General features: G+C 40.4%; 1 protein-coding gene across 4 annotated transcripts in view; it reads right to left on the minus strand.

Moving 5' to 3' along the window:
* LOC149445091 (cytochrome P450 2G1-like) overlaps positions 1-25742 on the minus strand; it is a 776615-nt gene that overhangs the window by 726424 nt on the left and 24449 nt on the right. For 3 of the 4 annotated variants that reach the window (XM_089654136.1, XM_089654138.1, XM_089654139.1), the window contains 5 exons: positions 22568-22744; positions 14311-14452; positions 12124-12311; positions 10787-10928; positions 7049-7269 (listed from right to left, as the gene is read on the minus strand). In XM_089654136.1, coding sequence (XP_089510262.1) covers positions 7088-7269; positions 10787-10928; positions 12124-12311; positions 14311-14452; positions 22568-22744 — 831 coding nt within the window. In that variant the 3' untranslated portion in view covers positions 7049-7087. Of the gene's footprint in view, positions 1-7048; positions 7270-10786; positions 10929-12123; positions 12312-14310; positions 14453-22567; positions 22745-25742 lie in introns of those variants that run through there. The other variant, XM_089654137.1, reaches the window with a different exon arrangement.

Here is a 25742-nt window from a genome sequence, read left to right on the forward strand (position 1 = left end):
TCCCCCCCAGCAGACAGGAGTCAGGAGGGCTCCACCCCGGCAGATAGGAGGTCTCTGCCTTGGAGTCAGGAGGGCTCCACCCTGGCAGACAGGAGGTCTCTGCCTTGGAGTCAGGAGGGCTTCACCAAGGAGAGGTGGAAGCCAGACTAGCTGTGTGCTAGTGACCAGCTGTGCGCGAGAGCCAGATTTTGGAAAGAGTCTGTAGGAGACAGACATAAAACTGAGTACAAGCCAGGAGGCTGAATTTTCATTTGCGTGTGTTTGATGGTGGATCCCCCTGTGTGGGAGGCTTTATGGAACATTTTCTTTAAATAAAAGTGGGCTAGAAAGGCCTTAAAAAAAGAAAGCGAGTTGCTGTGTGCGTTTAACAAAGCTCTACCATTTGAAGCGAGTTCCCACAGTATATATATATATATATATATATATATATATATAAAAAACAGTATATTGTCATAACAGAAGTAATCTACAGATTAAACTACTGATGGGGAACCTCAAATCATAGAAAGAGAAGCAGGAATTGAGATGTATACTATTTTTATTAGACATGTGCGTTTCGTTTAATTCCAGACGGAAATTCAGATGAAATTCTCATTATTTGGAGATTTGGATGTATCCGTATTTCCGACTTACAAAAGTAACGGATTTAAACGAATCTGAAATAATGAAACTTCGTCCGAAATGTGAATCAAATTCAAAAACTAAATTGAATTTGAAAATAAATGAGAAATATAAACATATTGCTGACTATTGATGATTTCCTTCAAAGACTATGCGTATTAGTGTTACAAAATAGCTGTCTTCCAAATTTGAATTTCGAAAAAGAATAGAATAGAAAATAAAAGAATAAAATAGTATAGAAAGAATAGAATAAAAAGAATATAGCTGTCTTCCAACATTCAAATTTCAAATAGAATAAAACAATATAATAGAATAGAAAATAGTAGAGTATAATGCAATAGAATAGAATAAAATAGAAAAGAAAATAAAGGAATAGAATATAGCTGTCTTCCGCAATTCAAATTTTGAAAAGAATAGAATAAAAGAGAATAGAAAACAGTAGAGTAAAACAGAAAATAAAATAAAAGGATATAATAAAATCGACAAGAAAATAAAGAAATAGAATACAAAATAATAGAAAATAAAGGAATTGAATAGAACAGAAAAGAATACAAATTGAAAGCATATAACTGTCTACCGAAATACGAATTTCAAATAAAATAACACCAGCTATTCTTCACAATGAATTGAGATTGATTCAATATTTTTGTTTCGAATTTGATTTGAATACTTCAAATCCATTAAAAAAATTAAAATCCAGTTGAAAATGAGTGAACTAAACAGAACAAATTTCATTACAAATGCAACAAAACTAAATTAGTAACTTAACAAACTGATCCAGAACTAAACACACTTTTTTCGTTCTCCACATGTCTATATAAAAGGTGAAAATGTTAGACTGTGGTCCAAATAAATGACAGAAATTGTTTGTGCCACTTGACTTTAATTGAACTTCTGGCCTCTGACAATAACGCCTGTTTACCCTCCAGCCTATGATCAAGCGTGTGGGCATTTCACTGTCACCCACTTACACAGGTGTAGGAAGGGTGGTTGGACTTTTTATTCCCTAGTCCAGTGGTCTCCAAACTAAGCCCCAGGGGCTGGATGTGGCCCTTTGCTTGCCTTTATCAGGCTCTTGGAGAAGTATTCCTTCCAATAATGTAAGACACTATTCTTTCTGCTGACACCAATGGGGCATAATTCCTGTCACCAATACCAACAATGGGGTACCATTCCTACCACTGACCCCAACAATGGGGCACTATTCCCCCCACTGACCCCAACAATGGGGTACCATTCCTACCACTGACCCCAACAATGGGGCACTATTCCCCCCACTGACCCCAACAATGGGGCACTATTCCTCCCACTGACCCCAATAATGGGGCACTATTCCCCCCACTGACACCAACAATGGGACACTATTCCTCCCACTGACCCCAACAATGGGGCACTATTCCCCCCACTGACACCAACAATGGGGCACTATTCCTCCCACTGACACCAACAATGGGGCACTATTCCTCCCACTGACCGCAACAATGGGGCACTATTCCCCCCACTGACCCCAACAATGGGGCACTATTCCTACCACTAACCCCAACAATGGGGCACTATTCCCCCCGCTGACCCCAACAATGGGGCACTATTCCTCCCACTGACCCCAACAATGGGGCACTATTCCTACCACTAACCCCAACAATGGGGCACTATTCCTCCCACTGACTCCAACAATGGGGCATTATTCCCCCCACTGACACCAACAATGTGGCACTATTCCTCCCACTGACCCCAACAATGGGGCACTATTCCCCCCACTGACTCCAACAATGGGGCACTATTCCCCCTACTGACAACAATGATGGGGCATTATTCCTCCCACAGACACCAACAGCAGGGCACTATACTTCCCACTGACACCAATAATGGTTGACTATTCCTTCCTCCTATACCAACAATGAGGCACTACTCCTCCCACTGACACCAATGATGGGACACTATTTCTTCCCCTAATACCAACAACAGGGCAATATTTATCTCACTAAAATCAATGACGGGGCATTGTTTACTCCCATTAAGGGCCAGGGCATCTTCTACTCATGTCCGCCCCCCTCAAAGTCTAATGGACAGTAAACTGGCCCTTTGTTCAGAAAATTTGGAGACCCCTGCCCTAGTCAATTATTCCATCAACACTGCTAAGACCTGATTACTGTCTAAATAGCCTAAGCTTTTACAATAGCCATGAAAAATGTGTTGTATTTTATTAATTGTTGTATTTCCTTGATCTCATTTCTAACTCTGTATATAAATATGTGGTTTTCCGAACCAAATATAGAATTGAATGGCGCCTGGGGAAGGGACTTAAAGTAATAATAAACCCCAGACCCTGTATTCACTATATCTGGTCTCCCACAATAGACACAACATTGAAGTGCAATTATTTTAGTAAATATAAACTGCTCAATACCTTTTCTCATCAGCAATTAGAACAGTCTTGTGACTTCTATCAGTGCACAGCAGAGCACATGTTAAAGCTTGTAGGAGGAGCTTTCTTTCTGCTATAGGAGGATGCAAAACCCCTAACCTCTGTCTGGACAGTGCTGATTGGCCCTGTGCTGATCAAATGCACTCTCCCAAGAAAAAAAAAAAAACCTTTCTAGCAATACACACCAAACTGAGCATGTGCAGAGTGACTCCACACGATATGTCTTATCAGGAAATAAGAGGGGGACTCTGGAAGAAGGGCAGGATCAGAGAAGTTGGGACCAAATAGCCTTTTTACACAATGCAGAGGATTAACCCCTTAGGTTCCACAGTGGGTATAACAAGCATGCTTTACTGCATATACAGACAGATCTTACTGTTGTGGGTTTAGTAATACTTAATGGGTCCCAAAGGCTTGAAAATGTAATACCCCAAGATAGTCAGTGAAGGATATCATTTCCCCAAACTCTGTTAATCAATGGCCAATCCAGCAATAATCAACACTGTGCTTGACTTGTGGCCCCCCTCCCTGCTCACCGTGACCACTGACCTATAAATTACAATAGGACAAAAACACGCTTTATAAGGAAAATATGTCTCCAAATTTCTGATCCGTGACGTGTTCCTTCCACGTATTATTCCTCTTTAAACTCCAGAACCGTGCAAAATAAAACAAAATCATACCATAGTGCAACACCCTTTTATATAACCAAAAATGAAACGTGTTATAGTATCCACTCATATTAAACAAATTATATGTGACTCCGAATTATGGTGAACATATATACATTACTCCACCGTGCCGACTATATTGTGGTGTTTCCTATCACCGGGTATGTGCACCATGCACTCACCTTCTTAACAGATAGGTCATGCACGCTTGGGGGTGAAACCAGATTCTGCTTATCCACTGCTGATCCTTAGTAGCTACTTCATTAGTTCTGGCCCTTTAACCCCTTGATACCAACATCACACAAATATGCAGCCTCATAGAACTGGGCTTTTTTCTGTGGGGCTGCATATTTGCGTACCTCTCTTTGTGCTGGGAGTGCGCCGCACAGCACACTCTCAGCAGAAAGACCGTGGTGTCACTGAGAGCCCCAGGTCCTGTTCTAACGATCGGGACCCAGGACCAGGGGCGGACTAACCATTTGGAAACTCGAGCACTGCCCGAGGGCCCGGGGTCAGTAGGGGGCCCCATGAGATGCACCTGGTACCTTTTTTATAGGCTTTTTTGAGTTTGGGCAAGGACACAGGGGCCATATGATCCCCTATTGCCCGGGGGCCCCATGAGTTGTCAGTCCGCCCCTGCCCAGGAATCCCGATTTCTGGGTCACATGATCGATGTGATAGCCTCTGATTGACTATCACAGTGATCAGTCACTGTACAGCCCCCTTGTTTCCCTGCAAAGCAAGAAATAAAAAAAGGCACATGCCTTAGTAAAAACAGCATTCAGTGAATGCAGGGTTAGGAGCCCTGTGACATCCCCCATCTTTAAATAGGGCACACAGCCAGGGGCAGACTGACCATTCGAGCACTCGGGCACTGCCCAAGGGCCCGGGGTCAGTGGGGGGCCCCATGAAATGCCCCTGGTACCCTTTTATAGGCTTTTTTGGGTGTGCTTTGAGTGTGGGCAAGGACACAGGGGCCCCATGATCCCCTATTGCCTGGGGGCCCCATGAGTTGTCAGTCTGCCCCTGCACACAGCCAATAATGTGGTGCAAAATGAGCAGCATTAGAGAGCCAATGCTAAGCCCATACTCCGGACATAGATGATAATCATCCAATGATGGCTCACAAACAAATTAAAGGGGCATAATTAAACCGATCCTCCAGACATGGGAATAGACATAAGTGATCATGTAAAAACAGCCCACATGGAAGCTTATTGGGTCCCAGCACATTATAAGATTAAATGAATTGAAATAAATGATAATACATTAAAATGAAAACAATGTTACCCCCATCAGTACAATTAGTAAATGAACACAATGAATTAAAATATATAAATGGACATTAACTAATACCCACACCAGTGGATATATGACTAGCTCCATCTAGTGGATACAGAGAAGAAAGCACCATAAGATTCCAATGGGAAAGAAACAATATAAACCTGGAGCGAAAAACTATTTGCAAAGTACGGAGGTAGAAATAATTTAGTATATAAGGATAAATGATAATAAACGATAAACCAGCACACTATGAGCAGGACAAGGGTTACAGAGAATAAAGGATGACTAATAATCACTGATAAAACAGTTCAGGTCAAATTCTATATTATGTCCTTTTGCAGTCAACGTGTCCATCTCAAATATCCACTTTAATTCAAGTTGACTCAATTTAATGATTTTATTACTCCCTCTCCAATGGGGTTTATACGTCTCTATCCCCCAAAGCCTAAGGGAGGCTGGGTTTTTATTGTGATGGGTCAAGAAATGTTTAGACACCCTGTGACATTTTGTGGGAACTGACAATGACATCTTCAGCGACACCAATACAGCGATCAGTGCTAGTAAAATACACTGACTCTGTACTAATGACACTGGCTGGGAAGGGGTTAACATCTGCACACTCAAAGAATGAAATGTGTGCCTAACAGTGCTTGGTGCATTAGTGCATTCACTGTGTGCTGTTTTTACTAAGGCATGTGCTGTTTTTTTATTTCTTGCTTTACAGGGAAACAAAAACCGCCACATCCCCGCTGACAAGACAGAGCTATGTGTTGTTTAAATTCACAGAGCTCTTTCCTGTCTTCCTCTTCACCAGTAAGTAGGTTCTGGACGGCAATTATTGGCAGAGACCCGCTGATCGGTTTATGCTATAACTAATTACTGCACAGCCGGGGCGGTGGGCATGCAGGTGCATGCCCCCTACCTGGAGGAATCAGATCATTTATCAGATACGTATTACTGCAGGAGAGCCACTCTGCTGCCATACCCATACGTGAGGAGGTCGGCAAGCAGTTAATCAGACAGCATCTCCTAAATGCTGTCCAACTTCTAGAGAAAGATGCATAGAGAGATGGTAGCATCTGAACAAGGTTGCCAGTCGTCAGTAAAATAATGAACAGTTTGACTTTTTAGGTTAAACCAGTCAAATTGCTTGTTCTGGGTATTGTCAATGTTTCCATATTGTATTTCTATTGTTAAAATATCAATTTTCTTAATATCAGTTCTGTCGTTTTCAGGTTGTCAGTAAAAAAATGTACTCCGTCAGAAAAAGTTAAATTTTTTTGTCAGGAAAAAATGCTACGGGAGGTTGGCAACACTGGATATCAATTAAAAGAGAAATTGCTACTGGTACACTAAATAGGCAAAAGTTTGGGAACACCCGACCATCACACCTACAGTACGCGGCCAAAAGATTGGGTTCAGATGTTTTTTGTGGTGGGTTTAATTTTTACTACACATATAAAGACATTTTAGACAATTGTGTGCTTCCAGCAGTTTGGGGGAGGTCCTTTTCAGTTCCAGAATGACTGTGCCCTTGTGAACGAAATCAAGTCTGGTGTGAAGTGTGATGTTTGGTGTGAAGTGTGATGTTTGGTGTGAAGTGTCCTGCACAGATCTCTGACTTCATTCCTATCGAACACATTTGGGATGAATCAACATTTTACGTTAATATTATTATTATTAATATTACGAGAGGTCTTTAAAATGTTTCTGCACTTTTTAAACATTAATATAATATAACAAATTGCAGAAAAGTTTTGAAGACCCCTTGTGTTATTATACAGGATTTATATAACTCCAACAGTTTGCGCAGCGCTTTACAAAATGAGGGCAGACAGTACAGTTACAATACAATAAATACAGGAGGAATCAGAGGACCCTGCCAGTTACAGCTTACAATCTAAGAGGGAGGGTCAAGTGATACAAAAGGTAATAATTGTGGGGGGGGGGGGGGGGTGAGCTGATGGGCATATTATGCTGTGTATTAAATTACATATGACATTTTTACAACATAGAATATAAGAATACCAATCTTCAGCAGCTTGTATAATGAGGCTGTCCATATGGAAATTCTCCATGTGCTCAATTAACGAGGGACAAACGAGAGCTCGTAGGGGATTGCAATGTTGGAGAATCCAGTCATCTTTGGACTGATGTCAGCATCAGTAAACTTCATCTTTGAGGTCAGCTTGAAGTTCTGCAAGATGGTGGTGAAAAACAGAAAGAGCTCCATCTTAGCCAGCCCCTCCCCAGCGCAGATCCGTTTACCTGGTTAAAGGAAAAGTTAAAAAGAAACATTTCAACTTTGCTGATCAACAAAAAAAGCCACCCCCCCAGGCAATTTTTTTTTCTAGCTTATCGCTGTGTGACAAAAGCTTTTTCATAACTCTGCACCCCTGTTGGAAAGTTTCCCCATCCCTTCCTGTCCTTGGTCGCACCAGTCATCAAGTAAGACGGTGAGGACAGCAATAAGACTAAAAAATTGGTTTCTGCTTTAGGAGAAATCTCTGAGGTTGAGAAAATAGGAGCCACCACTGATCACTTTGGTTTCAAGGACATCATATTTATCCACGTTTCACTTCCTAGGAACAAGCATGCAGCTGGTAAAGTTTCAGAAGTCTGTACTTCTGAGCTGTTGAACTAAGCTCAAAATGTAAATCATCATCTTTGGCAAATACCAAATCTACACCAGAGTTTCCCTACGCACCATCTGGCCAATTGATGAATCTAAAATATATAACCTTAATTCAAATATATAAAAAAAAGTTAAGGAAATTGAGTTACCCCATGGACAAAACTAATTAGATAGTATATTCTATCTTGCTACAGATTTGTAATATGGGTACACTCATCCACGAGCTTAAATGTCAGCTTCTCATGGATAAGCCCCATACATCACCATATCCAGTCAAAAATAACTAACTGCCTTGAGGAATGAAAATGATGCACTGTAAAACACAGTACAGACCTCTCCAAAAAAAGGGGGGGAGAGGAATGAATACCATGTGCATTCAAAAAGTGCTCCCAAAGAAAGACCCAAAGAAAAAAAAGAAACTTTACATGTTTCTCTCCAAAAAACAGAGCTTTGTCATGAGTATAAAGAATTAAAATAGGTCACATAGTGGCTGGAAGTTGTGCTCAGCTGAACATGGTGGCCAAATATACTTCTGAGCTGGTCATAGATGAATCAAACTTCAGTAGGTTCTGCAGGGACCTGATTAATTTTGATCAGTTTGTGGCCCTCTTTGTTTGAAGTGGCTTGTTAGATCAACTTCTGTTAAAAGGGTAAGTTGGAAAACTTTTGTTGATCAGTGGCTGCAGCCACTGATCAGTAAAGTCGGACAAAGCCAGCTCCTGCTGTCAGAACACAATGTCCCAGGGGGGATTCTTGCATCTACCTCATTTGTGTGAATGGCGGAATCTGTTCCTACTGGCTGAATGGAAAACAAAAAGGAAATGTCAATGGCCAGTTTAAAAGACTCAAGTGATAAAGAAGCATATTGATTATGGAGTCTGCACTGTTTTAAAAACATGTTAGCAATGGCAATTCCTATGTTTCAACCCTCCTGAGCAACCCAATGCTTAAAAGTAAACTATGAACGTGAGCAACCCAACAATAAAAAAGACAAAAAAATGCAACAGTGCAAAAATAGACCTAAAATTGTGAAGAAATGTAAGAAATCACATCACTAAGGATGGCCATACCAACATAGTTATTTTAATATTGAATCTGTAGACATTCAATGCAACCCCTGTTCGGCCAACAATTTATTGTCCACCTCTTTCAATTTTTTAATCAAAGACACTGGGCAGGAGGGAGCTGAAAGGGCCACTCACTAAACTAATATCGGTTAGTTCATCAGGAACCGACTGGCCAGCTTAAAGTGGTTGTAAAGGCTGAAGGTTTTTTACCTTTATGTATTCTATGCATGCAGGTAAAAAAGGTAAAAAACCTTCTGTGTGCTGCTCCCCCCACAGCTCTCCTATCACCTGAGCCCCTTCTCGATCCAGCTATGTGCCCGGGAGCCTGAGTCTCTCTCCTCATTGGCTGAGACAAAGCAGTGAGAGCCAGGGCTGTTCGTTATTTTTTTTTTTAACAAACAAACTTCTATTATCACTTTCAGGCTGGGTTCACGCTTCTGCAGTGCGGTATACCGCATGTAATTTGTACAGGAACCACACCGCATTCCTGTGCAAATCACATGCGAATTGTGTGTGGTACGATTGGAGCCATACATTTTGTTTGGCTGAAATCACACCGCATCTGCACCAAAAAGGGTACAGGACCGTTTTTATGGTCCACACTAGAATAGGATCGCATATTCGTATTCATACCCATGCGATCCGATTTTGCACATCACACCGCGTTTTGTGGATCGATTTTGGGGTCTTGTTAACTTAACATACACACCCGCAGTGGTTCGCATGAATGGGGTGCGATTGTGATACAGTGCGGAATTCGCACAGAAAATGCTGCAAACTCTGCACCACATCAGTGTGAACCCAGGCTAAGACTCCTTTTCCAGAAGTTGTTTTGGTCTTCCTGATGCATCTTTGAAAGATGTTTTTGATGTTATCAGGTGCCCTACACTGGCTGGACAAATTAGGAAGAGGAAGCCTGATAACATCAATCTTCCATAATACATCCATAATACATCTAAAAACCCTAGGGCAGGGGTGGGGTACTGTGGCCAACCAGCTGTTGTAGAACTGCATGTCCCACAAGGCTTTGCAAGACTGACTGTTAAGCAGCCCCTTAATGATTCAATTTTCTTTCCTTCCACCATGGGTGGAAAGAAGGAAAGTAACTTAATTCTCCCATGATGGGGGAATGCCTACCCGAAGAACTACTGTGTTCTGCTGGCTGGGGGGGTGCGGAGAGCCTTCTTGGCTGGCAAAGCAAAATAATTATTGCTAGCAACAATATCTGCTGGCGGTAATCGCATGTAAAAAATCTATCGGGTTGGTTGTACCCCAATTTGTTCGATGGATCGACTTGAGTACAATCAGCCTGCCCATAGATGGATCGAATCTTCGGCAGCCCCTACTTAACCAACCAAATTTCGATCCAGGTATGGCTGGTTTTTCAAGTATGACTCCCAGAGGCAAAGGAACAATGGAAAGAATGACAGTTACAACTACTGGCAGAGGCATGATGGGACTTGAAGTTCCACAACAGCTGAAGGGCCACAGTGGCCTACCCCTGCTGTGGGTGAACTGACCAGGAAGATCACAAAGAGCAATTTTTTTCATATTTATCTTCGCAATGTGAGATTTTACTACATTATGTTGCAATAAATTAGAGGTGCCCCCTGAACTGGAAGTTGTAGCGACCATTAAACTCTCCCCTGCTGTCCTGATAGGAAATCACCCCAGTAGGGACCCCAAAAACTTGCTGGTAACTGCTTAAAACCTGTCAGCTAGATTAGGCTTTATATTGAAGGATCTAACAGCAACGTGAACAGGTAATAGAGAGGTCACAACAAATAAATATTAATAAAATAAATGTACACATTAAATTATATACAGGTGAAACTGTAAGCCATAATCATCACAATGATGACAAATCACGGCTTGAACTATCTTGCTTTGCATGTAATGAGTCTATCTCATATATTAGTTACACATTTTAAGTTGCTGCACTGAAATAAATTAACTTTTGCACTATATTCTAATTTTTCGAGTTTCACCTGTACATACATTTATATTTTTGCCAACAGTTCTACTTTAGGTCTTTCTTTGATCAATATATGCATCTATACAGGTCTATATGAGAATTGAATACCTGTGGAAAATGGAATGAAGGCATCCTCTTTCTTGAAGCTTCCATCCTCATTCAGGAAATGTCCAGGGTTGAACTTATGAGGAGTCTCAAAATGGTTGGGATCTCTCAGAGCACAGAAGAGCATTGGATATACATCAGTACCCTGTTTAAAGAAAAAATTGGGAGCTTCATGTAGGTCAATGCTGGCAATTTGATTTTGAGGGGATGGTAAAGTCAAAGATTTTGAGGGAGTGTGGTTGAAGATGTTGACATACACAGTTGTTCACATTTTATAGTGCTGAAATGAACAATTAAAATAAAAATCTACAGCAAAAGAAAACACTTTGGGGTGTATTTATGAGAATAGGTATTTATCTTTGTAGATATATTTATATATGTTTATCCATCACAACTGCATGTAAATTTGCTCTGTGCAAACACTAGGGCAAAATAGAAAGCTTTTTTCTCTCCAATTCAAATGTGAGTGTGGAAAATACAACATTTCGGCCAGTAGATGGTGCAGAGGATCATACTTATTTCCTACAATAGTCAGCACTATCATGTGACCATTATGTAGTATTTTCCACATCCAAGCATTTAAATTATAGAGACTATGACCAGAGCATTTGATTACCCCATTCTTAAAGAGCAAATTTAAATTTTTTTGGATGAACAGCTTTGCAATGTATTATAATTACCGTACATTCCTATAAATTTCCCTGTCCTGGCAACCGTTAATGTGGTTGTAAACCTCAGAAGTGAAATACGAACAAAGCACATCCCTCTATAGTGTGTACTTGCTCATTTAAGATCACTAAGTGTCATTTTTTCTGCTGCGTCTTTCCTCATCTATCAACATCAACCACTTCTGACAAGTTTTCATGACACCAAGTGAAAAATGGTGATGGGGAAGAACCTCCATCAGATTGACGGGAGAAGGGAAGAGAAGGTATGAGGTCTCTTGATTTTACTCTACTTTAACTGAAAGCTCCAGTGAAAGAATCAGGGCCCCAACACCAGCAGAAACTGACTTTATCCCCAATGACCAGTGGAGTAAGCAGAGCCTCTTTCTTGGAGATAGATCAACTAGCCTGCCCTGACGTTATTTACTGTGGTGCTTGAGATTTCTTCTACATGGTCTGTTGTTAATCTTGTGGCTACAAATTAGTTTAACTCACCCTCATTCAAACGCATGCACTTCCAAATGTGTTAGTGGTCAGTTGGGTCTAGGTACAGGGGAGGCCATCAATGGAGGAAGGCAGGAGGACCAAAATCACCCTTTGGGTTCTCCTGTGGTAGCGCTACATATATGTAAATGGAATTATTCTTCAATTCAAAATAAAACAACTTGAAATTACCCCTGGTATGTTGTAGCCATTAATTTTCATATCTCGTTGAGGAGAATGTGGAAGATTGAGTGGCAGAACATCACTAAACCTTTGGATCTCATGAATTATGGCATCCATGTAAGGCATTTTGCTGCGGTCCTCAATGTTAGGTCTTCGGTTCACTCCAATGACCTTATCAATCTCTTGATGCAATTTGTCTGTAAGGATAAGAGACTTAGAAACTTGGTATTTACTTGGATATATTTCTATGTAGTAGGATATTTGTTTTTATGTTTCTGTGTTTCTTTGTAGTAGGATATTTTTTTTCTATGTTTCTATTTTTCTACGTAGAAGGAGCTGGATTATAGGCGCACAGTGCTGCAGAATGGATGGCAATGCAGTCCTAGGCAAAATAACTGCAGAATGCATGCAGTCAGTGCTATAGCAGCCACAATTTATTGCACTTTCTTTGAAATATAGAGACCATCATCTGCAGCTAGCATTACGCCTCACTAAGTTACACCACCCCCAGCTAAACCCCCTAATTATTATATTTAAAAAAAGCTAAACTAAATACCCCAAATACCTAACATGGAAATCCAGTATTTCCCCAGCACCCCCCGAAGCACCACAGGAATATTTATTACATTCCCTATACATACTTTTTTTCTTGTCAGCCCTGTGATGTCATTCCTAGCTTCTACTTTCAGTGGTGGGAGGCAGGCATTCTTTAGGACTGAGAGGCACTCAAATAATGATGTGTGAGCGTCACTTAGTCTAGCAGAACTGTGAGCTCAGCCTTTGTGATGAAATGTCCTGTAGGATGGGCATCTAGGCTGGGCTCACAGGAAATGGTCAGAATGTAATAGTGTCATTCTGCCCATAAGAAGACCACTGAACCAAGGAGAAGGTCAGGAACTGTTTGAACATGGAGAGGGTTAGTAAACATTGTCAGAAAAAGGGGAGGGGCCTGGACCAATAGAAATGTAACACCCTGCTATAAATGTCTAATTCAGGATGTTGAAGCAGATGGCAGTGTCCTGGAGAACAGTAGTATTCATATGTTGAAGAACAGCCATATGGAACTAGTATGCTGAATTTCAGAACTTTACTAAGAAGTAGTGTATTTGGAAACTACATTTCCCAGAGGAGCTGGCATGTGGGCAGGGGCATATATATCTAAAAGCCTGGGAGACTGAGCAGGAAGTGAGATGGGGGAGATCGAGAGAGGAGAAAGTGTGCTGATGACTGGAGTATTGGAATGGAAAGAGTCTGCTGATCTTCAGTTTTGCCACGCTTCCCAGCAAGCAAATCTGTAAGTAGGAAACCAGACAGGACACCAAATCAGGACCGGAGAGTCTGTGGGAGCCCCATCTGCAGAGAAATATGGCCCCCTAAGACCTGCCCAGGGGTGGACTGACCATTTGGAAACTCGGGCACTGCCCAAGGGCCCAGGGTCAGTAGGGGGCACCATGAGATGCCCCTGGTACCTTTTTCATAGGCTTTTTTGAGTTTGGGCAAGGACACAGGGGCCCCATGATCCCCTCTTGCCCGGGGGCCCCATGAGTTGTCAGTCCTCCCCTGGACCTGCCTAACCTACTTATTAATTGTTAACGTAATTTTCAGTTTACGAATGAAAATCCATTGAAAATAATGCCTCAGTTTACAAATTTTTTATTAATTTCTTTCACAATATGAAGTAAGTTTCTCTAGCATGCATTGCTAGAAGGGAAAATGCCCCAAGAACAAGCAGGAACTGAAGACAGTTGCAGTAGAGGCCTGGCAGAGCATCACCAGGGATGAAACCCAGCGTCTGGTGATGTCTATGCGTTCCAGACTTCAGGCTGTAATTGACTTCAAAGGATTTGCAACCAAGTATTAAAAAGTGAAAGTTTGATTTATGATTATTATTCTGTCCCATTACTTTTGGTCCCATAACAAGTGGGAGGCACATATGCAAACTGTTGTAATTCCTACACCGTTCACCTGATTTGGATGGAAATACCCTCAAATTAAAGCTGACAGTCTGCAGTTAAAGCACACCATGTTCATTTAATTTCAAATCCATTGTGGTGGTGTATAGAGCCAAAAATGTTAGAATTGTGTCGATGTCCCAATATTTATGGACCTGACTGTATAAGGTATATCATTTCTCTTTGTGATTTTTTTTTTCCAACAAAAGCGGAGTTACTCTTTAATGTTATGAACACTTTGTACCTTGTATCTTAGAGTTGTGAACAAGAATAAGAAGACCGTGACGGAGGGTGCTAGAGACTGTTTCTGTTCCTGCAAAAAACAGCTGGAGGACGGTCAACAACAGGTTCTTTGTGTTAAATTCTGAAGATGGATTTTGCCGTTCCTGTAAATACAAAGCTCATTTAAGACACACATAGCAAATATAGAACACAATAAACAATTAAGGAATAAAGTATACCTGTTATTAGAACTGTCATAAGAAAAATATATATGAGCTGGCACTCGGCATCAGCTTTTCATTTGAAAATGCTAGTTTACTGGCTGTCATTGGCTTCAGTGTTTCCATGATTCAGTAGAACAAGCACACAAATGATGAATTCTGACTTATTTATTTTATTTATTACAGGTACTTATATAGCACTGTCAATTTACTCAGCACTTTACATATACATTGTATATTCCCATCAGGCCCTAACCCTCAAGGGGCGTACAATCTAAGGTCCCTAACTCACATTCATACATACACATACTAGGGCCAATTTTTACAAGAGCCAGTTAACCTACCAGCATGTCTTTGGAGTGTTGGAGGAAACCAAAGTACCCAGAGCAAACCCACGTAGGGAGAACATGCAAACTCCAGGCAGGTAGTTCTGTGGCTGGGATTCAAACCAACGCCCCTAATGCTGACCTTTCTCTGAGTTAGTAATTAAGGGAGTTAGTTAGGGAGGTAGTAATTGGGTGTTTGTTTCAGGCGCGTGAATTGATTGCGCAGAGGTGGCTTGCAGCTGTGCTACCTTCATGTAAGGAATAGGTGAGGAAGGTGGAAGAAACAATAAGGAAAGAAAGACTGGTATGTATTAAATGGGGATGTATAAAGAAATTTTAAAGAATATGGAAACCATGGTTAAATAGGGTAGGATCAACTGTTGGAGATCTGGGAGAGACTAGGTAGTAGCCAAGATGAGAAGGAAAGAGAAAGGAGAAAGCCCAAAAGAAAGTTTAAAATAAATCTTTGAAATTTTAGAGATGAAGAGAGTAGTGCATTATTAGGTTTTCAATAAAGAATATTTAAGAAAAAAAAATAAATAAAAGTGCCTTAAGGCCTACCTCGAGTGGTATCGAGTAATGGCCCCATCCTTGAAAGCTTCCTCAATCAATAATTTCAAATCTTTTTGGAAATCAGGCAGGGGATCCCTAGATAGCTTTTTATATGTATTGTTGTCCCCCCGGAGTCTACAGGACTCCTTTAAGTAGTTTTCCTTATCCTGCACTTCTAGACTGCCACCCTTATATGCCTGCTTAATTACAATATCCTGATTATTCATCAATGATTTTAAGCATGTATTTCAGACCTCAATACCTTGACTGGATAATCCTCCTTCCTCCCAGAGGTCCCCCAGTACCTCTAGTGCATATTCCTGATCTACTTTAGTATAAGCAATCTCTTGGCCGTTGGATACTGTTAGGTTACGTTTAAATTCAATCTAGTCTTTAAAAAGAGTGAATTTATTTGGCTGAACACTAGGGGCAAATCTTAGACCTTTAGTTAAAAGTGAACATTCTGATTCATTCAAATTATATGAAGAAAGATTATACATCTTTATAGTGCTGGCACTGGTGTTGGAAGTTACATTCAATCCTTCCTTTCTTTTTTGTTGTTGGCTCCTACACCTCCAGCCTCCCCTTGTTCCTCTTCTAATTTTTGTTTTTTGGGGTGGACAGAAGGAGTCACCTCTAAAAAACTGGGTGAGGAACCATGAAGTGGAGTCTCCAAATTAGATATGGTATTAACATTACCTGTAGAAGGACCACTAATATCTGTGCGTAGCATTTCACTACCTGGATCTGCCCTGAAACATTCCAGGTCCTTATCCAAGGGAGTATATATATTGTAAGTGGGAATACTGACAACATCATGGTAATGAGTGATGCTTTCAGTTAGAGACATATCCAGATGTTCCTCATTATTCATACAAATTGAGGATATAGAATTTGGAACAATCTCAACAGAAGGCCTTAAATTGGGGGGCCAGCTAAAGTGGATGATGTTTTGTTGAATGTATTATTAATTATGAAACTATTGGTATTGTGACAAATAGGATCTGAAATGTTTTGATGTGTATTACCCTTATTCTTAATAATCTTTGGGCCCTTGTTACCCTTGTGTTTATTGTTCTCTCTCACAGGGGCACACTTATGTTTAGTATGGCCCTTGAAACCATTCTGTTTCTTATTACCTTCTTGACTTTGCTGACAAGAATGGGCACTAGAGTTAAGAGACTGATCCCCTTGACAAGGTCTGTTGAGACAAAATGTATCTTGGGGTGGAAAAGAGTTCATGCTGACATCACCCATGCTAGCTGGAGCTGGCACCAGTGGCAGTTTATGCTACATGCGCTTATGTAAAGATAGATTTTAAGTCGTTTTTTAGCTTTTATTGAATAAACCTTTTTAACGGTACCTCACTAGTGGAGATTTATCTCTCTTAAACTGAGTCCTTAAAAAAACTAGGAGAAGGAGATCACAGTACTGCATGTATTCCCTTGATGGATGATCCGGATAAAGATTCACACAACTTCATGCTATATCAGATCACCTATAATTTGGGGTCTGTGTATATGGTAAGAGGCTGTGTGTACTGGTGGTGGATTCACATCTCATTATGGTGATTTAGAATGATGGACACTTGAATTAACTGAGGATTGAGTTACTGAATCACTTTATGAACTTGAGTTTGAACATTTATATATTAATTTAAATGTAATAATTATTTACAGAGTTCACCTTACGGGACAGCATTTTAAATATTGAGATACACAGCGCAACAATTTTTGGTGTTTATTAAGGACATGTTGTATTTTACTGTATGTTGTGAGTGCAGCTGTGGTGAATTGTTTTTTTATTTAATATTTTGTGTGCACTTAGCACAGAATACAAAGAATTTTTAATTTTGATACATTTAAATACACAATACGTGCTGCTTTTGCTATTTTTTCCTTGACATGGATATATTCGAGTATAGGAACAGTAGAAGCTTTGATACAGATGAGGTGTTAGGCTAAAGTGATGGTGATAATCAAAGCATTAGAGGGATATTCATGCGTTTAAAAAAATGGTATGGTAAAAGAATTTCATGTCCAATGGGAAATATTATTCTTAGAAAGATATATAGCAAATGGAATGATTTAAAGATTTTTTAGATGGAATGTTTTTCCAGACAAGTAAGGAACTGAAGAAATGGTTTCAATATTTTACGAAGCTGGATTTAAATTTCTTAAATTTTTAGTTCAAAAGAAAAAAAGGAAACTAGCTTTGTTAGCTATGGAAATAAACATAATTAGGGAACTTCTCTTTGCTAAAGATGAAGCCTATAAATTTTATAGAGGCGTTTGGCAAGCGTTAGTAAAACAGTCAAGTGTGAACGAGCCCTAATATACAAAAACAAATAGAATTGGGGAAAATAGAAAACAATCCACATGTGAAATCATCTTCTATTAATATTAGGAATGATAGTAAACCTGAGGATGTAAGAGGAAATGACCCTTGAAAACTAGTAAACTACCAAAGTGGGAAACCTGTAGTTAACAATAATGATTACCATAATCAAGGGAAACAAGCTCCTTAAAAAATAACAAAATGATTGTGCCCAGAAGAGACTGGGTACTCCTCAGAAATCGATTTATTTATTAACTTAAAGAGGGTTATTGGACCCCAGAAAGAAATAGAAATATATCTACATCTGAGCACTAGAGTTACCCAAGCTCGGGGGAGTAGGGCCCCCTGTACAAGAAGCGCTTCCAATAAATACCCTTCCTAATAATCCTATTAATCTCTTTATAATTTTTTAGTTTAGGTGTTATTAGGCTTATGTTCAGACCACATTATTGTCACAAACTTCTAACCACTTCAAATGCAAGCAGAAAAAGTTACACTTGTCTAGCTCTTGTTCCCTGTCTTGTATAAGCTTCTGGAGCCCCGTATACACAATAAGAATATCGCACGAAAAATGCAGCTTTTAAAGTGATCGTACAATAATCTGATTGTTAGTACATAGCAATCATCCAAAAAAAAAATATAGAAGGGACAAGCACAAAAATGTTTATTGCACGATGATGGATTGTACTATTTTCGTTTAACCAGTACAGAAATCGTCTGAAAATACAATACAAATACATTACATTCTTTAGAATTTTTATGCCGTCATTAAAGAATTTTCATAACTTTCGTAACCTCTTCACTTTTGATATGAGACTAGCATGCAGAAATAAAAAATGGACGATCATTCATCTGACATTCTAAATGTATATACAGTTGCAAGAAAAAGTATGTGAACCCCTTGGGATTACGTGGAGTTTTGCATGAATTGGGCATAAAATGTGCTCTGAACGTCATCTAAGTCACAACAGTAGAAGAACACAGTCTGCTGAACATAATACTACACAAACATTAGATGTTGCCATGGTTTAATTGCACATAACGTGTAAACATTCACAGTGCAGGGAGGAAAAAGTATGTGAACCTTTGGACTTAATAACTGGTTGACCCTCCTTTGGCAGCAATAACCTCAACCAAACGTTTCCTGTAGTTGCAGATCAGACCTGCACAATGATCTGGAGTCATTTTGGACCACTCCTCTAAACAAAACTGTTTCAGTGTAGCAATATTCTTGGGATGTCTGGTGTGAATCGTTCTCTTAAGGTCATGCCACAGCATTTTAATCGGGTTGAGGTCAGGACTGACTGGGCCACTCCAGAAGGCGTATTCTGTGCTGTTGCAGCCATTGTTTTGTTGAATGACTTGTATGCTTTGGGTCATTGTCCTGTTGCATCACCCATCCTCTGCGGAGCTTCAGTTGGCGGACAGATGGTCGTACGTTTTCACTGCAAAATGTCTTGATAAACTCTGGAATTCATTTTCCCATCAATGACAACAATCCGTCCAGGCCCTGAGGCAGCAAACCAGCCCCAAACCATGATGCTCCCTCCGCCATGTTTCACAGTGGGGATGAGGTTTTGATGTTGGTGTGCTGTGCCTTGTTTTCTCCACACATAGTGTTGTGTGTTCTTCCCAAACAACTCAATCTTGGTTTCATCTGTCCACAGTATATTTTGCCAGTAGTGCTGTGGAACATCCAGGTGCTCTTTTGCAAACTTCAAACGTGCTGCAATATTCTTTTTGGACAGCAATGGCTTCCTCCGTGGTGTCCTCCCATGTACTCCATTCTTGTTTCATGTTTTCCTTATTGTAGATGTATCAACAAAAATGTTATCATGTGCCAGAGATTTCTGTAGGTCTTTAGCTGACACTCTGGGATTCTTCTTTACCTCCTGCAGCATTCTGCGCTGTGCTCTTGCAGTCATTTTTACAGGACGACCGTGCCTAGGGAGAGTAGCAACAGTGCTAAACTTTCTCCATTTGTAGACAGTCTGTCTTACCGTGGATACATGAACATCAAGGCTTTTGGAGATACTTTTGTAACCCTTTCCAGCTTCATGCAAGTCAACTATTCTTGATCGTAGGTCTTCTGAGAGCTCTTTTCTGCGAGGCATGGTTCACATCAGACAGTGCTTCTTGAAACCAGTAAACCCAAAACAGATGTGTGTTTTTTAAGGGCAGGACAGCTGTCAGCAACACATCCAATATCATCACACTGATTGGAGTCAAGGTTGGCTCACTCCTGGCTCCACTTAGCTCTGGGAGAAGTCATTAAGCTAGGGCCTCACATACTTTTTCCTCCCTGCACTGTGAATGTTTACATGTTATGTGCAATTAAACCATGGCAACATCTAATGTTTGTGTAGTATTATGTTCAGCAGACTGTGTTCTTTTATTGTTGTGACTTAGATGACGTTCAGAGCACATTTTATGCCCAATTCATGCAAAACGCCACGTAATCCCAAGGGGTTCACATACTTTTTCTTGCAACTGTACATGGCTTTTACAATTTCCTTTCTCTCTGTTGGATCACTAATTTGATCCACTTAACTGTGCAAAATTTAGACATAAGTTCCCACGTTCAAACTCTTTCTTTAGATCCGAATCCAAAAAGTCACATTTCTTTTTGATTCTAAAACCCCGTACAGTAGGTGTAATATATAAATGAATATATTTCTTTAGAAAACTTTTTTTAACAATAAATCAGTTTGTTTTAATTTGCTACACTATGGTTTGGTTGCATATGGTTAACATCGAAGTTGAAACCGGCGATAGAGGCAAATACTGGAGGTAAAGAGGTGGTTTATGAGATTTCTATGCTCCAGATTTGGAGGATTTGGTAAGGTGCATGCTTCATAAGGTGGTGGGACACTAATGGTGGATTAAGCACTAGTTTGTGGTGATCACAAAGGTGGAAAGAGTGTGAGTACAATAGCACCATCAGTATTCTACTGTTATCAAAGTACTACACTACATGAATATTTTGTTTTTTGGGGGGAATCGCATTAAGAAGTAAAGAAAAAAAAAAGAAGAGGGTTGCAAGATTTATTTATGCAGAAGCAAGAAAATTTGGATTGGAGGGTAAGGATGACATATATTGGAATGTTGTCACATTGGTGGATAAGTTGGCACATTAGATGCACTTTTGTATGTGAGTTTAATACTTAAATTCTATTGCAATTTAAGGAGATAATGCATTATATGCGGTTTTTGTATATATTTTTTGCATGAAGAGAGAATATTTCTTTAAAAGAAGAGGAAGAGGAGTTCACACGTATGATTTGGAATACTTGATTGGCTTTGTTATGTGGTGAGAATTTATGGAGAGTTGGAGACCGTCTTGCAGCATAAACAATCCCATATGACTGTGAAAAGGGAATAATTATTTTATGGTGGACTTGTACGTTGAATTCTGACATATATATTTGCACCTTCCCAGGGGCTGAAGAATTATTCTAGCGGCCGGAAACTCTAATCTGGATTTCATTTTATGTATTTCTTTTGTTTAATTATATGCATTTTGGTGGCAGTTACTATACATAATTCCCAGTTGTGGATTTCAATATACAGTATATTATATATACAGTAAGCATCCTTTCATTGTAGAATCTCATTAATATCAGTAAAAGAAAAAAAGACAACAAGACTAGGCACTCAGTTGCACTGTATGGACACGCACATATCCAATGCTGCTGAGGGCAAAGCAAATACATCCAAAGAACAGGAAAACAAAGCAATGGTAATTAGCAATAAGTCATTAATGATTGTATATAAAACTATTGCCCAAGAAAAAGTTCAGTCCATCAATTAAAATATGATCCTTTAATCAGCTTGATAAAAGGTATGACATCTCATAGGTCAGATAACTGCCATAGTAAAACATATACTCATTGGTAAGGAAATTAAGTCTGCTCAATCTCACCACAGCCATGGTGACATCTCCTGATGGTATGTGGAGGTAGAAATGGTAGATGATATAATCATTTGTGAACCTGGCCCATGGAAGTACATATGGGTCCCAGGTAAGGAAGCTGCCATGCCGTCTTGGCAGTGATCTCCAGTATCCCGTTGTGCCCCTCTGCCTGAATGCTGGTCTGGGAACAGTGGCCATCTTTCCAGTTGTTCCCAGACCAACACTTGGGCAGAGCGGTGCCACAGGATACCAGAGCTCCCTGTTAGGATGGTCCAGCGGCTAACTTACCTGGGACCCATATGCACGTCCACCGGCCCAGTTGTGGCATGCTAGGGAAAGGGACCTGCTGGCTAGGGACAGTGCTTAGTGCAGGGAAAGGCTCCCAGTGAGTAGAGATAGCTTAGATGACACCTTAGGTGTTGGAGGAGCATTCTCAGGATCTCTCTTAGTGAGCAAGTTCTGCTGTAGATGTACCAGATACCACCACCTTTTTTTAGCAAAGGCCATCCTCTGGTAACATTACCGCGAGTTACACTACCAAAAAGCCATATTGAGACTGTCTTGTTCACCAGTGTGCCATAACTCTATTCCATTGTCTCTAGTGCAGAAGACCCTGTATGTGGTTCCTTCTGGGTGATTATCTTCACTGAGGCCCCACCTACAAGAGGTATACATGGTTTTAATTGTTCAAAAATCACTCCTCTGTAACCGATTTACTGTAGTTCAACTATCTAATCTAATTTGCAGAAATTAAGATAGGAATTTAATTGTTTTAATACAAACACAGAAACTTGTCATTGGCTATTGTTACAAAGCCCAGTACCTCCTGAAGTGGTAAATAGCTGAAATAAAAGGTCACTTCCACACCATAGACCATATCAACAGGGTGGTTTAAAAGAGGAATTATTGTTTATAAATGTAAAAGTGTACCTGATTCATTTTGATGAGGAAGCAGTCTATGTAATCCCGGGGATTTGAGGGGTCCAAGGTTTCCTGATTGATCTTCACCCTCTCAGACACAAAGTGTAATAGATCTTGCAGTATTTTTTTAATCCCTTGGTGGGGTCCAGGAATGTAGTCCATTATCTCTGGAATCATGTCATGCAGCTGGAAGATTGACAAATGAATCCAATGTTTATGTCTGATTAGGATGAGGATACAGGATCAAAGCTTCTTTGTTTAATATCAAAAACAGTTGTAGGAATCTTCTTCCCTATTCTGTTAGCTTCTATTATCACAGTGTCATGTATAATTAACATGTCCTGCATTGGGGAGAGTGCAAAATCAGGTGTACTGCTGCATAGAAACCAATCAGCTTCCAGGTTTTATTGCCAAAGCTTAAAGTGTTACTAAACCCACACCAGTAAAATCAGTCTGTATATGCAGTAAAGCATGCTTGTTATACTCACTGTGGAACCTAAGGGGTTAATCCTCTGCATTGTGTAAAAAAGCTGTTTGATCCTTTCTTCTCTGCCCCTCCTAATGTTGAAATGACCACCTGATACAGACTGAATCCGTAGTCACATACACATGCTCAGTTTGGTGTGTATTGCTAGAGAGGTTTTTCTTTTTCTTGGGAGAGTGCATGTGATCGGCACAGTGCCAATCAGCACTGCCAAGACAGAGGGTCAGGACTTTCACATCCTCCTAGAGCAGAAAGAAAACTGCCCCTACACGCTTTAACCAGTGCTCTGCTGAAGTCACAAGACTGCTGATGAGAAAAGGTATTTAGCGGTTTATATTTACTAAAATAATTGCATTTCCATGTTCTGTGTACAGTGGGAGACCAGATATAGTGAATGCAGGGTCTGGGGTTTAGTAACACTTTAATTGAACAAGCTGAAGTTAGAAGCTAATTGGCTACCATTCACAGCTGCACCAGATTCTGAGTGAACCAGCTTTAGTAAATCTCCCCCATGGTCTTATACAGGGGCTGCCACTGCTGCTGTATTTTCTCAGAAGCAGAGACGGTATCCAAGTATTCCTATGTTTCAATAGTTTAACTGTCTATAATTGCTTCTTACCACAGTTATACCATGAGATATATAGAAGGTTATTAACATGTATACAGTAAACATTGTCTGGGCTAGAGAATACTGAACTTTCTGACTGTTTTCTAGAGGCATTTTGAAGCTACACAGGCAGGAATTTATGCACCCTACTTGGTGGGGTTTTATACTCAGATATAGTATGACTGTTCCCTGTTTTTCCTCCCCACAATTTAAGATGTCAGCATTGCTACCTCTGTGTGTGGTATTTTATTAGAGATTCATGTGTAAAGCATCTGTCATATTACTGAAGAAGTGGTACCACCGCAAAACACATTGACTCGAAATAGTGACACTAGCTACTTGAGTTACAGTCATGGGCAAAAATATTGGCACCCCTACATTTCTGTCATATAATGCACCACTTCGCCAAGAAAATTGTAGCAAACACTTACCAGCCAGTCTGAAATGACCAATTTGGTCCTGTCTAACAGTTTCCGTTAAAAATAGAGGGTTTTGTTTTCACACATTTGCTAATATATGCATAAGCCACAGTCCCATGTCTATGGCCCTCTGTATACTGTGGACCTAACTAAAATTTCCAAAGCCTCCATAATAGGAGCACATGTATCAATGGATAGGTTAAGGGCAGGTGTGCCTGGAGGTGCCTGCCCAACCCTCCTTAAAGGTACAGGAAAACACGTGATGCCCAGCTATACCAAAATGACAGCAAAGGCTTCCAGTGTGTCCCTGCGTCCAAATTAGCCAACTACACAAAAAATGGCAACCGTTCCAACCTTTAACCAGCCTTAGCAGTAAGGTGCACATGGAATGGCAATGCACATCACAAACAAACAAAGGAAATTATGTGGGACTGTGGCTTACGCATGTATTTACAAATATGTGCTCTGTTTTTAACGCAAACTGTTAAAAAATTGGTTGTTTCACAGGCTAGCTGGTAAGTGTTGCTGGGAAATCCTTTGTTTGTTTGCGATGTGCATTGCCCTTTCATGTGCACCTTACTGCTATGACTGGTTATAGGTTGGGACAGTTGCCATTTTTTGTGTAGAGCCAGGTTAGGCATCCAGTGGCCATTTCTAGTAGTTAGAGGTCCAATTGCATGTTAGAGTAGAAACTACTAGGGAGGGACTAAAGTGTAGAGTACATAGGCGACTCCGGGTTCCAGTGCCATCGCATAGTTCCTGCCAGTGAGAAGCACCGTTCCAGGCTGGTTGGACAACAGTTGGAGGATTCCCCCATGACCTTGTCTTGTCATCAGGTCAGAAAGACAGGCATTGCATCATCCTCAGGGGCCCCTGCAAGTGGATTTTTCTGCAATATTCATCAGGAGGTGTGACATAAAATGTACAGATTTGAGTAGATAAGATGTGACCTGTAGCAATATGTAATTGTAAATGTAGTTGCACGCCTTGTCATTAAGAAATATTCAGTCAGAGGTATTCAGAGACAGATGGTCACTAATTAGCATCTGAAGTGATCAAGCTTTCTCTGGATGTGACACCTAAGTGCCAAAAAGATTTGTCAATAATCAGACTTTGCCACCTTCCTGAAGTAAAAGAGGAAACGGCTGGAGACAGGTTGGCTTCATGACAGCAGGAGACCAGAGCTTTAAAGTATATACATACATCAAAGGAGTATGTTTCATCCCTCATACAAGCTAAAATATTAGTTGCAGAGAGATGAAAATACTTCCTTCTGATGGGGCACTCTGTGGGCTGCATCGGCATATAAAAGCTATATTTGTGACTTATGTAGAATGCCATAAAAATGCAGGAAATTGTTATGTGGCGCTGGAGTGCGATAACAGTGATTGGTACTGTCGCGATCGGACTGATTCGCTGGTGTCGGAAATTCAATCCCCGACTTGGTGATTCAAGCTCGTCTTGGTCCGATTGACTTTGGGCAGGTCAGCACCCAGAACATTCTGTGGGTGGGTACAGCAACACCCCCCAGAGGCAATTGGCCCAGGACTCATGTCCAGCCCATGTCCATATTCCCATAAATTGAGGACTGGAGATTTGGACAGGGTGATTCGTATGGAGCCAGTTCTATTTGACTGACAGATTGCTGATTCTCCCTGACTTGCTCCAGTCGCA

This window comes from Staurois parvus, unplaced genomic scaffold (assembly GCF_062004578.1).
Source record: "Staurois parvus isolate SC_StPar_1 unplaced genomic scaffold, SC_StPar_1.0 ptg000746l, whole genome shotgun sequence".
NCBI classification, from domain to species: Eukaryota; Metazoa; Chordata; class Amphibia; order Anura; family Ranidae; genus Staurois; species Staurois parvus.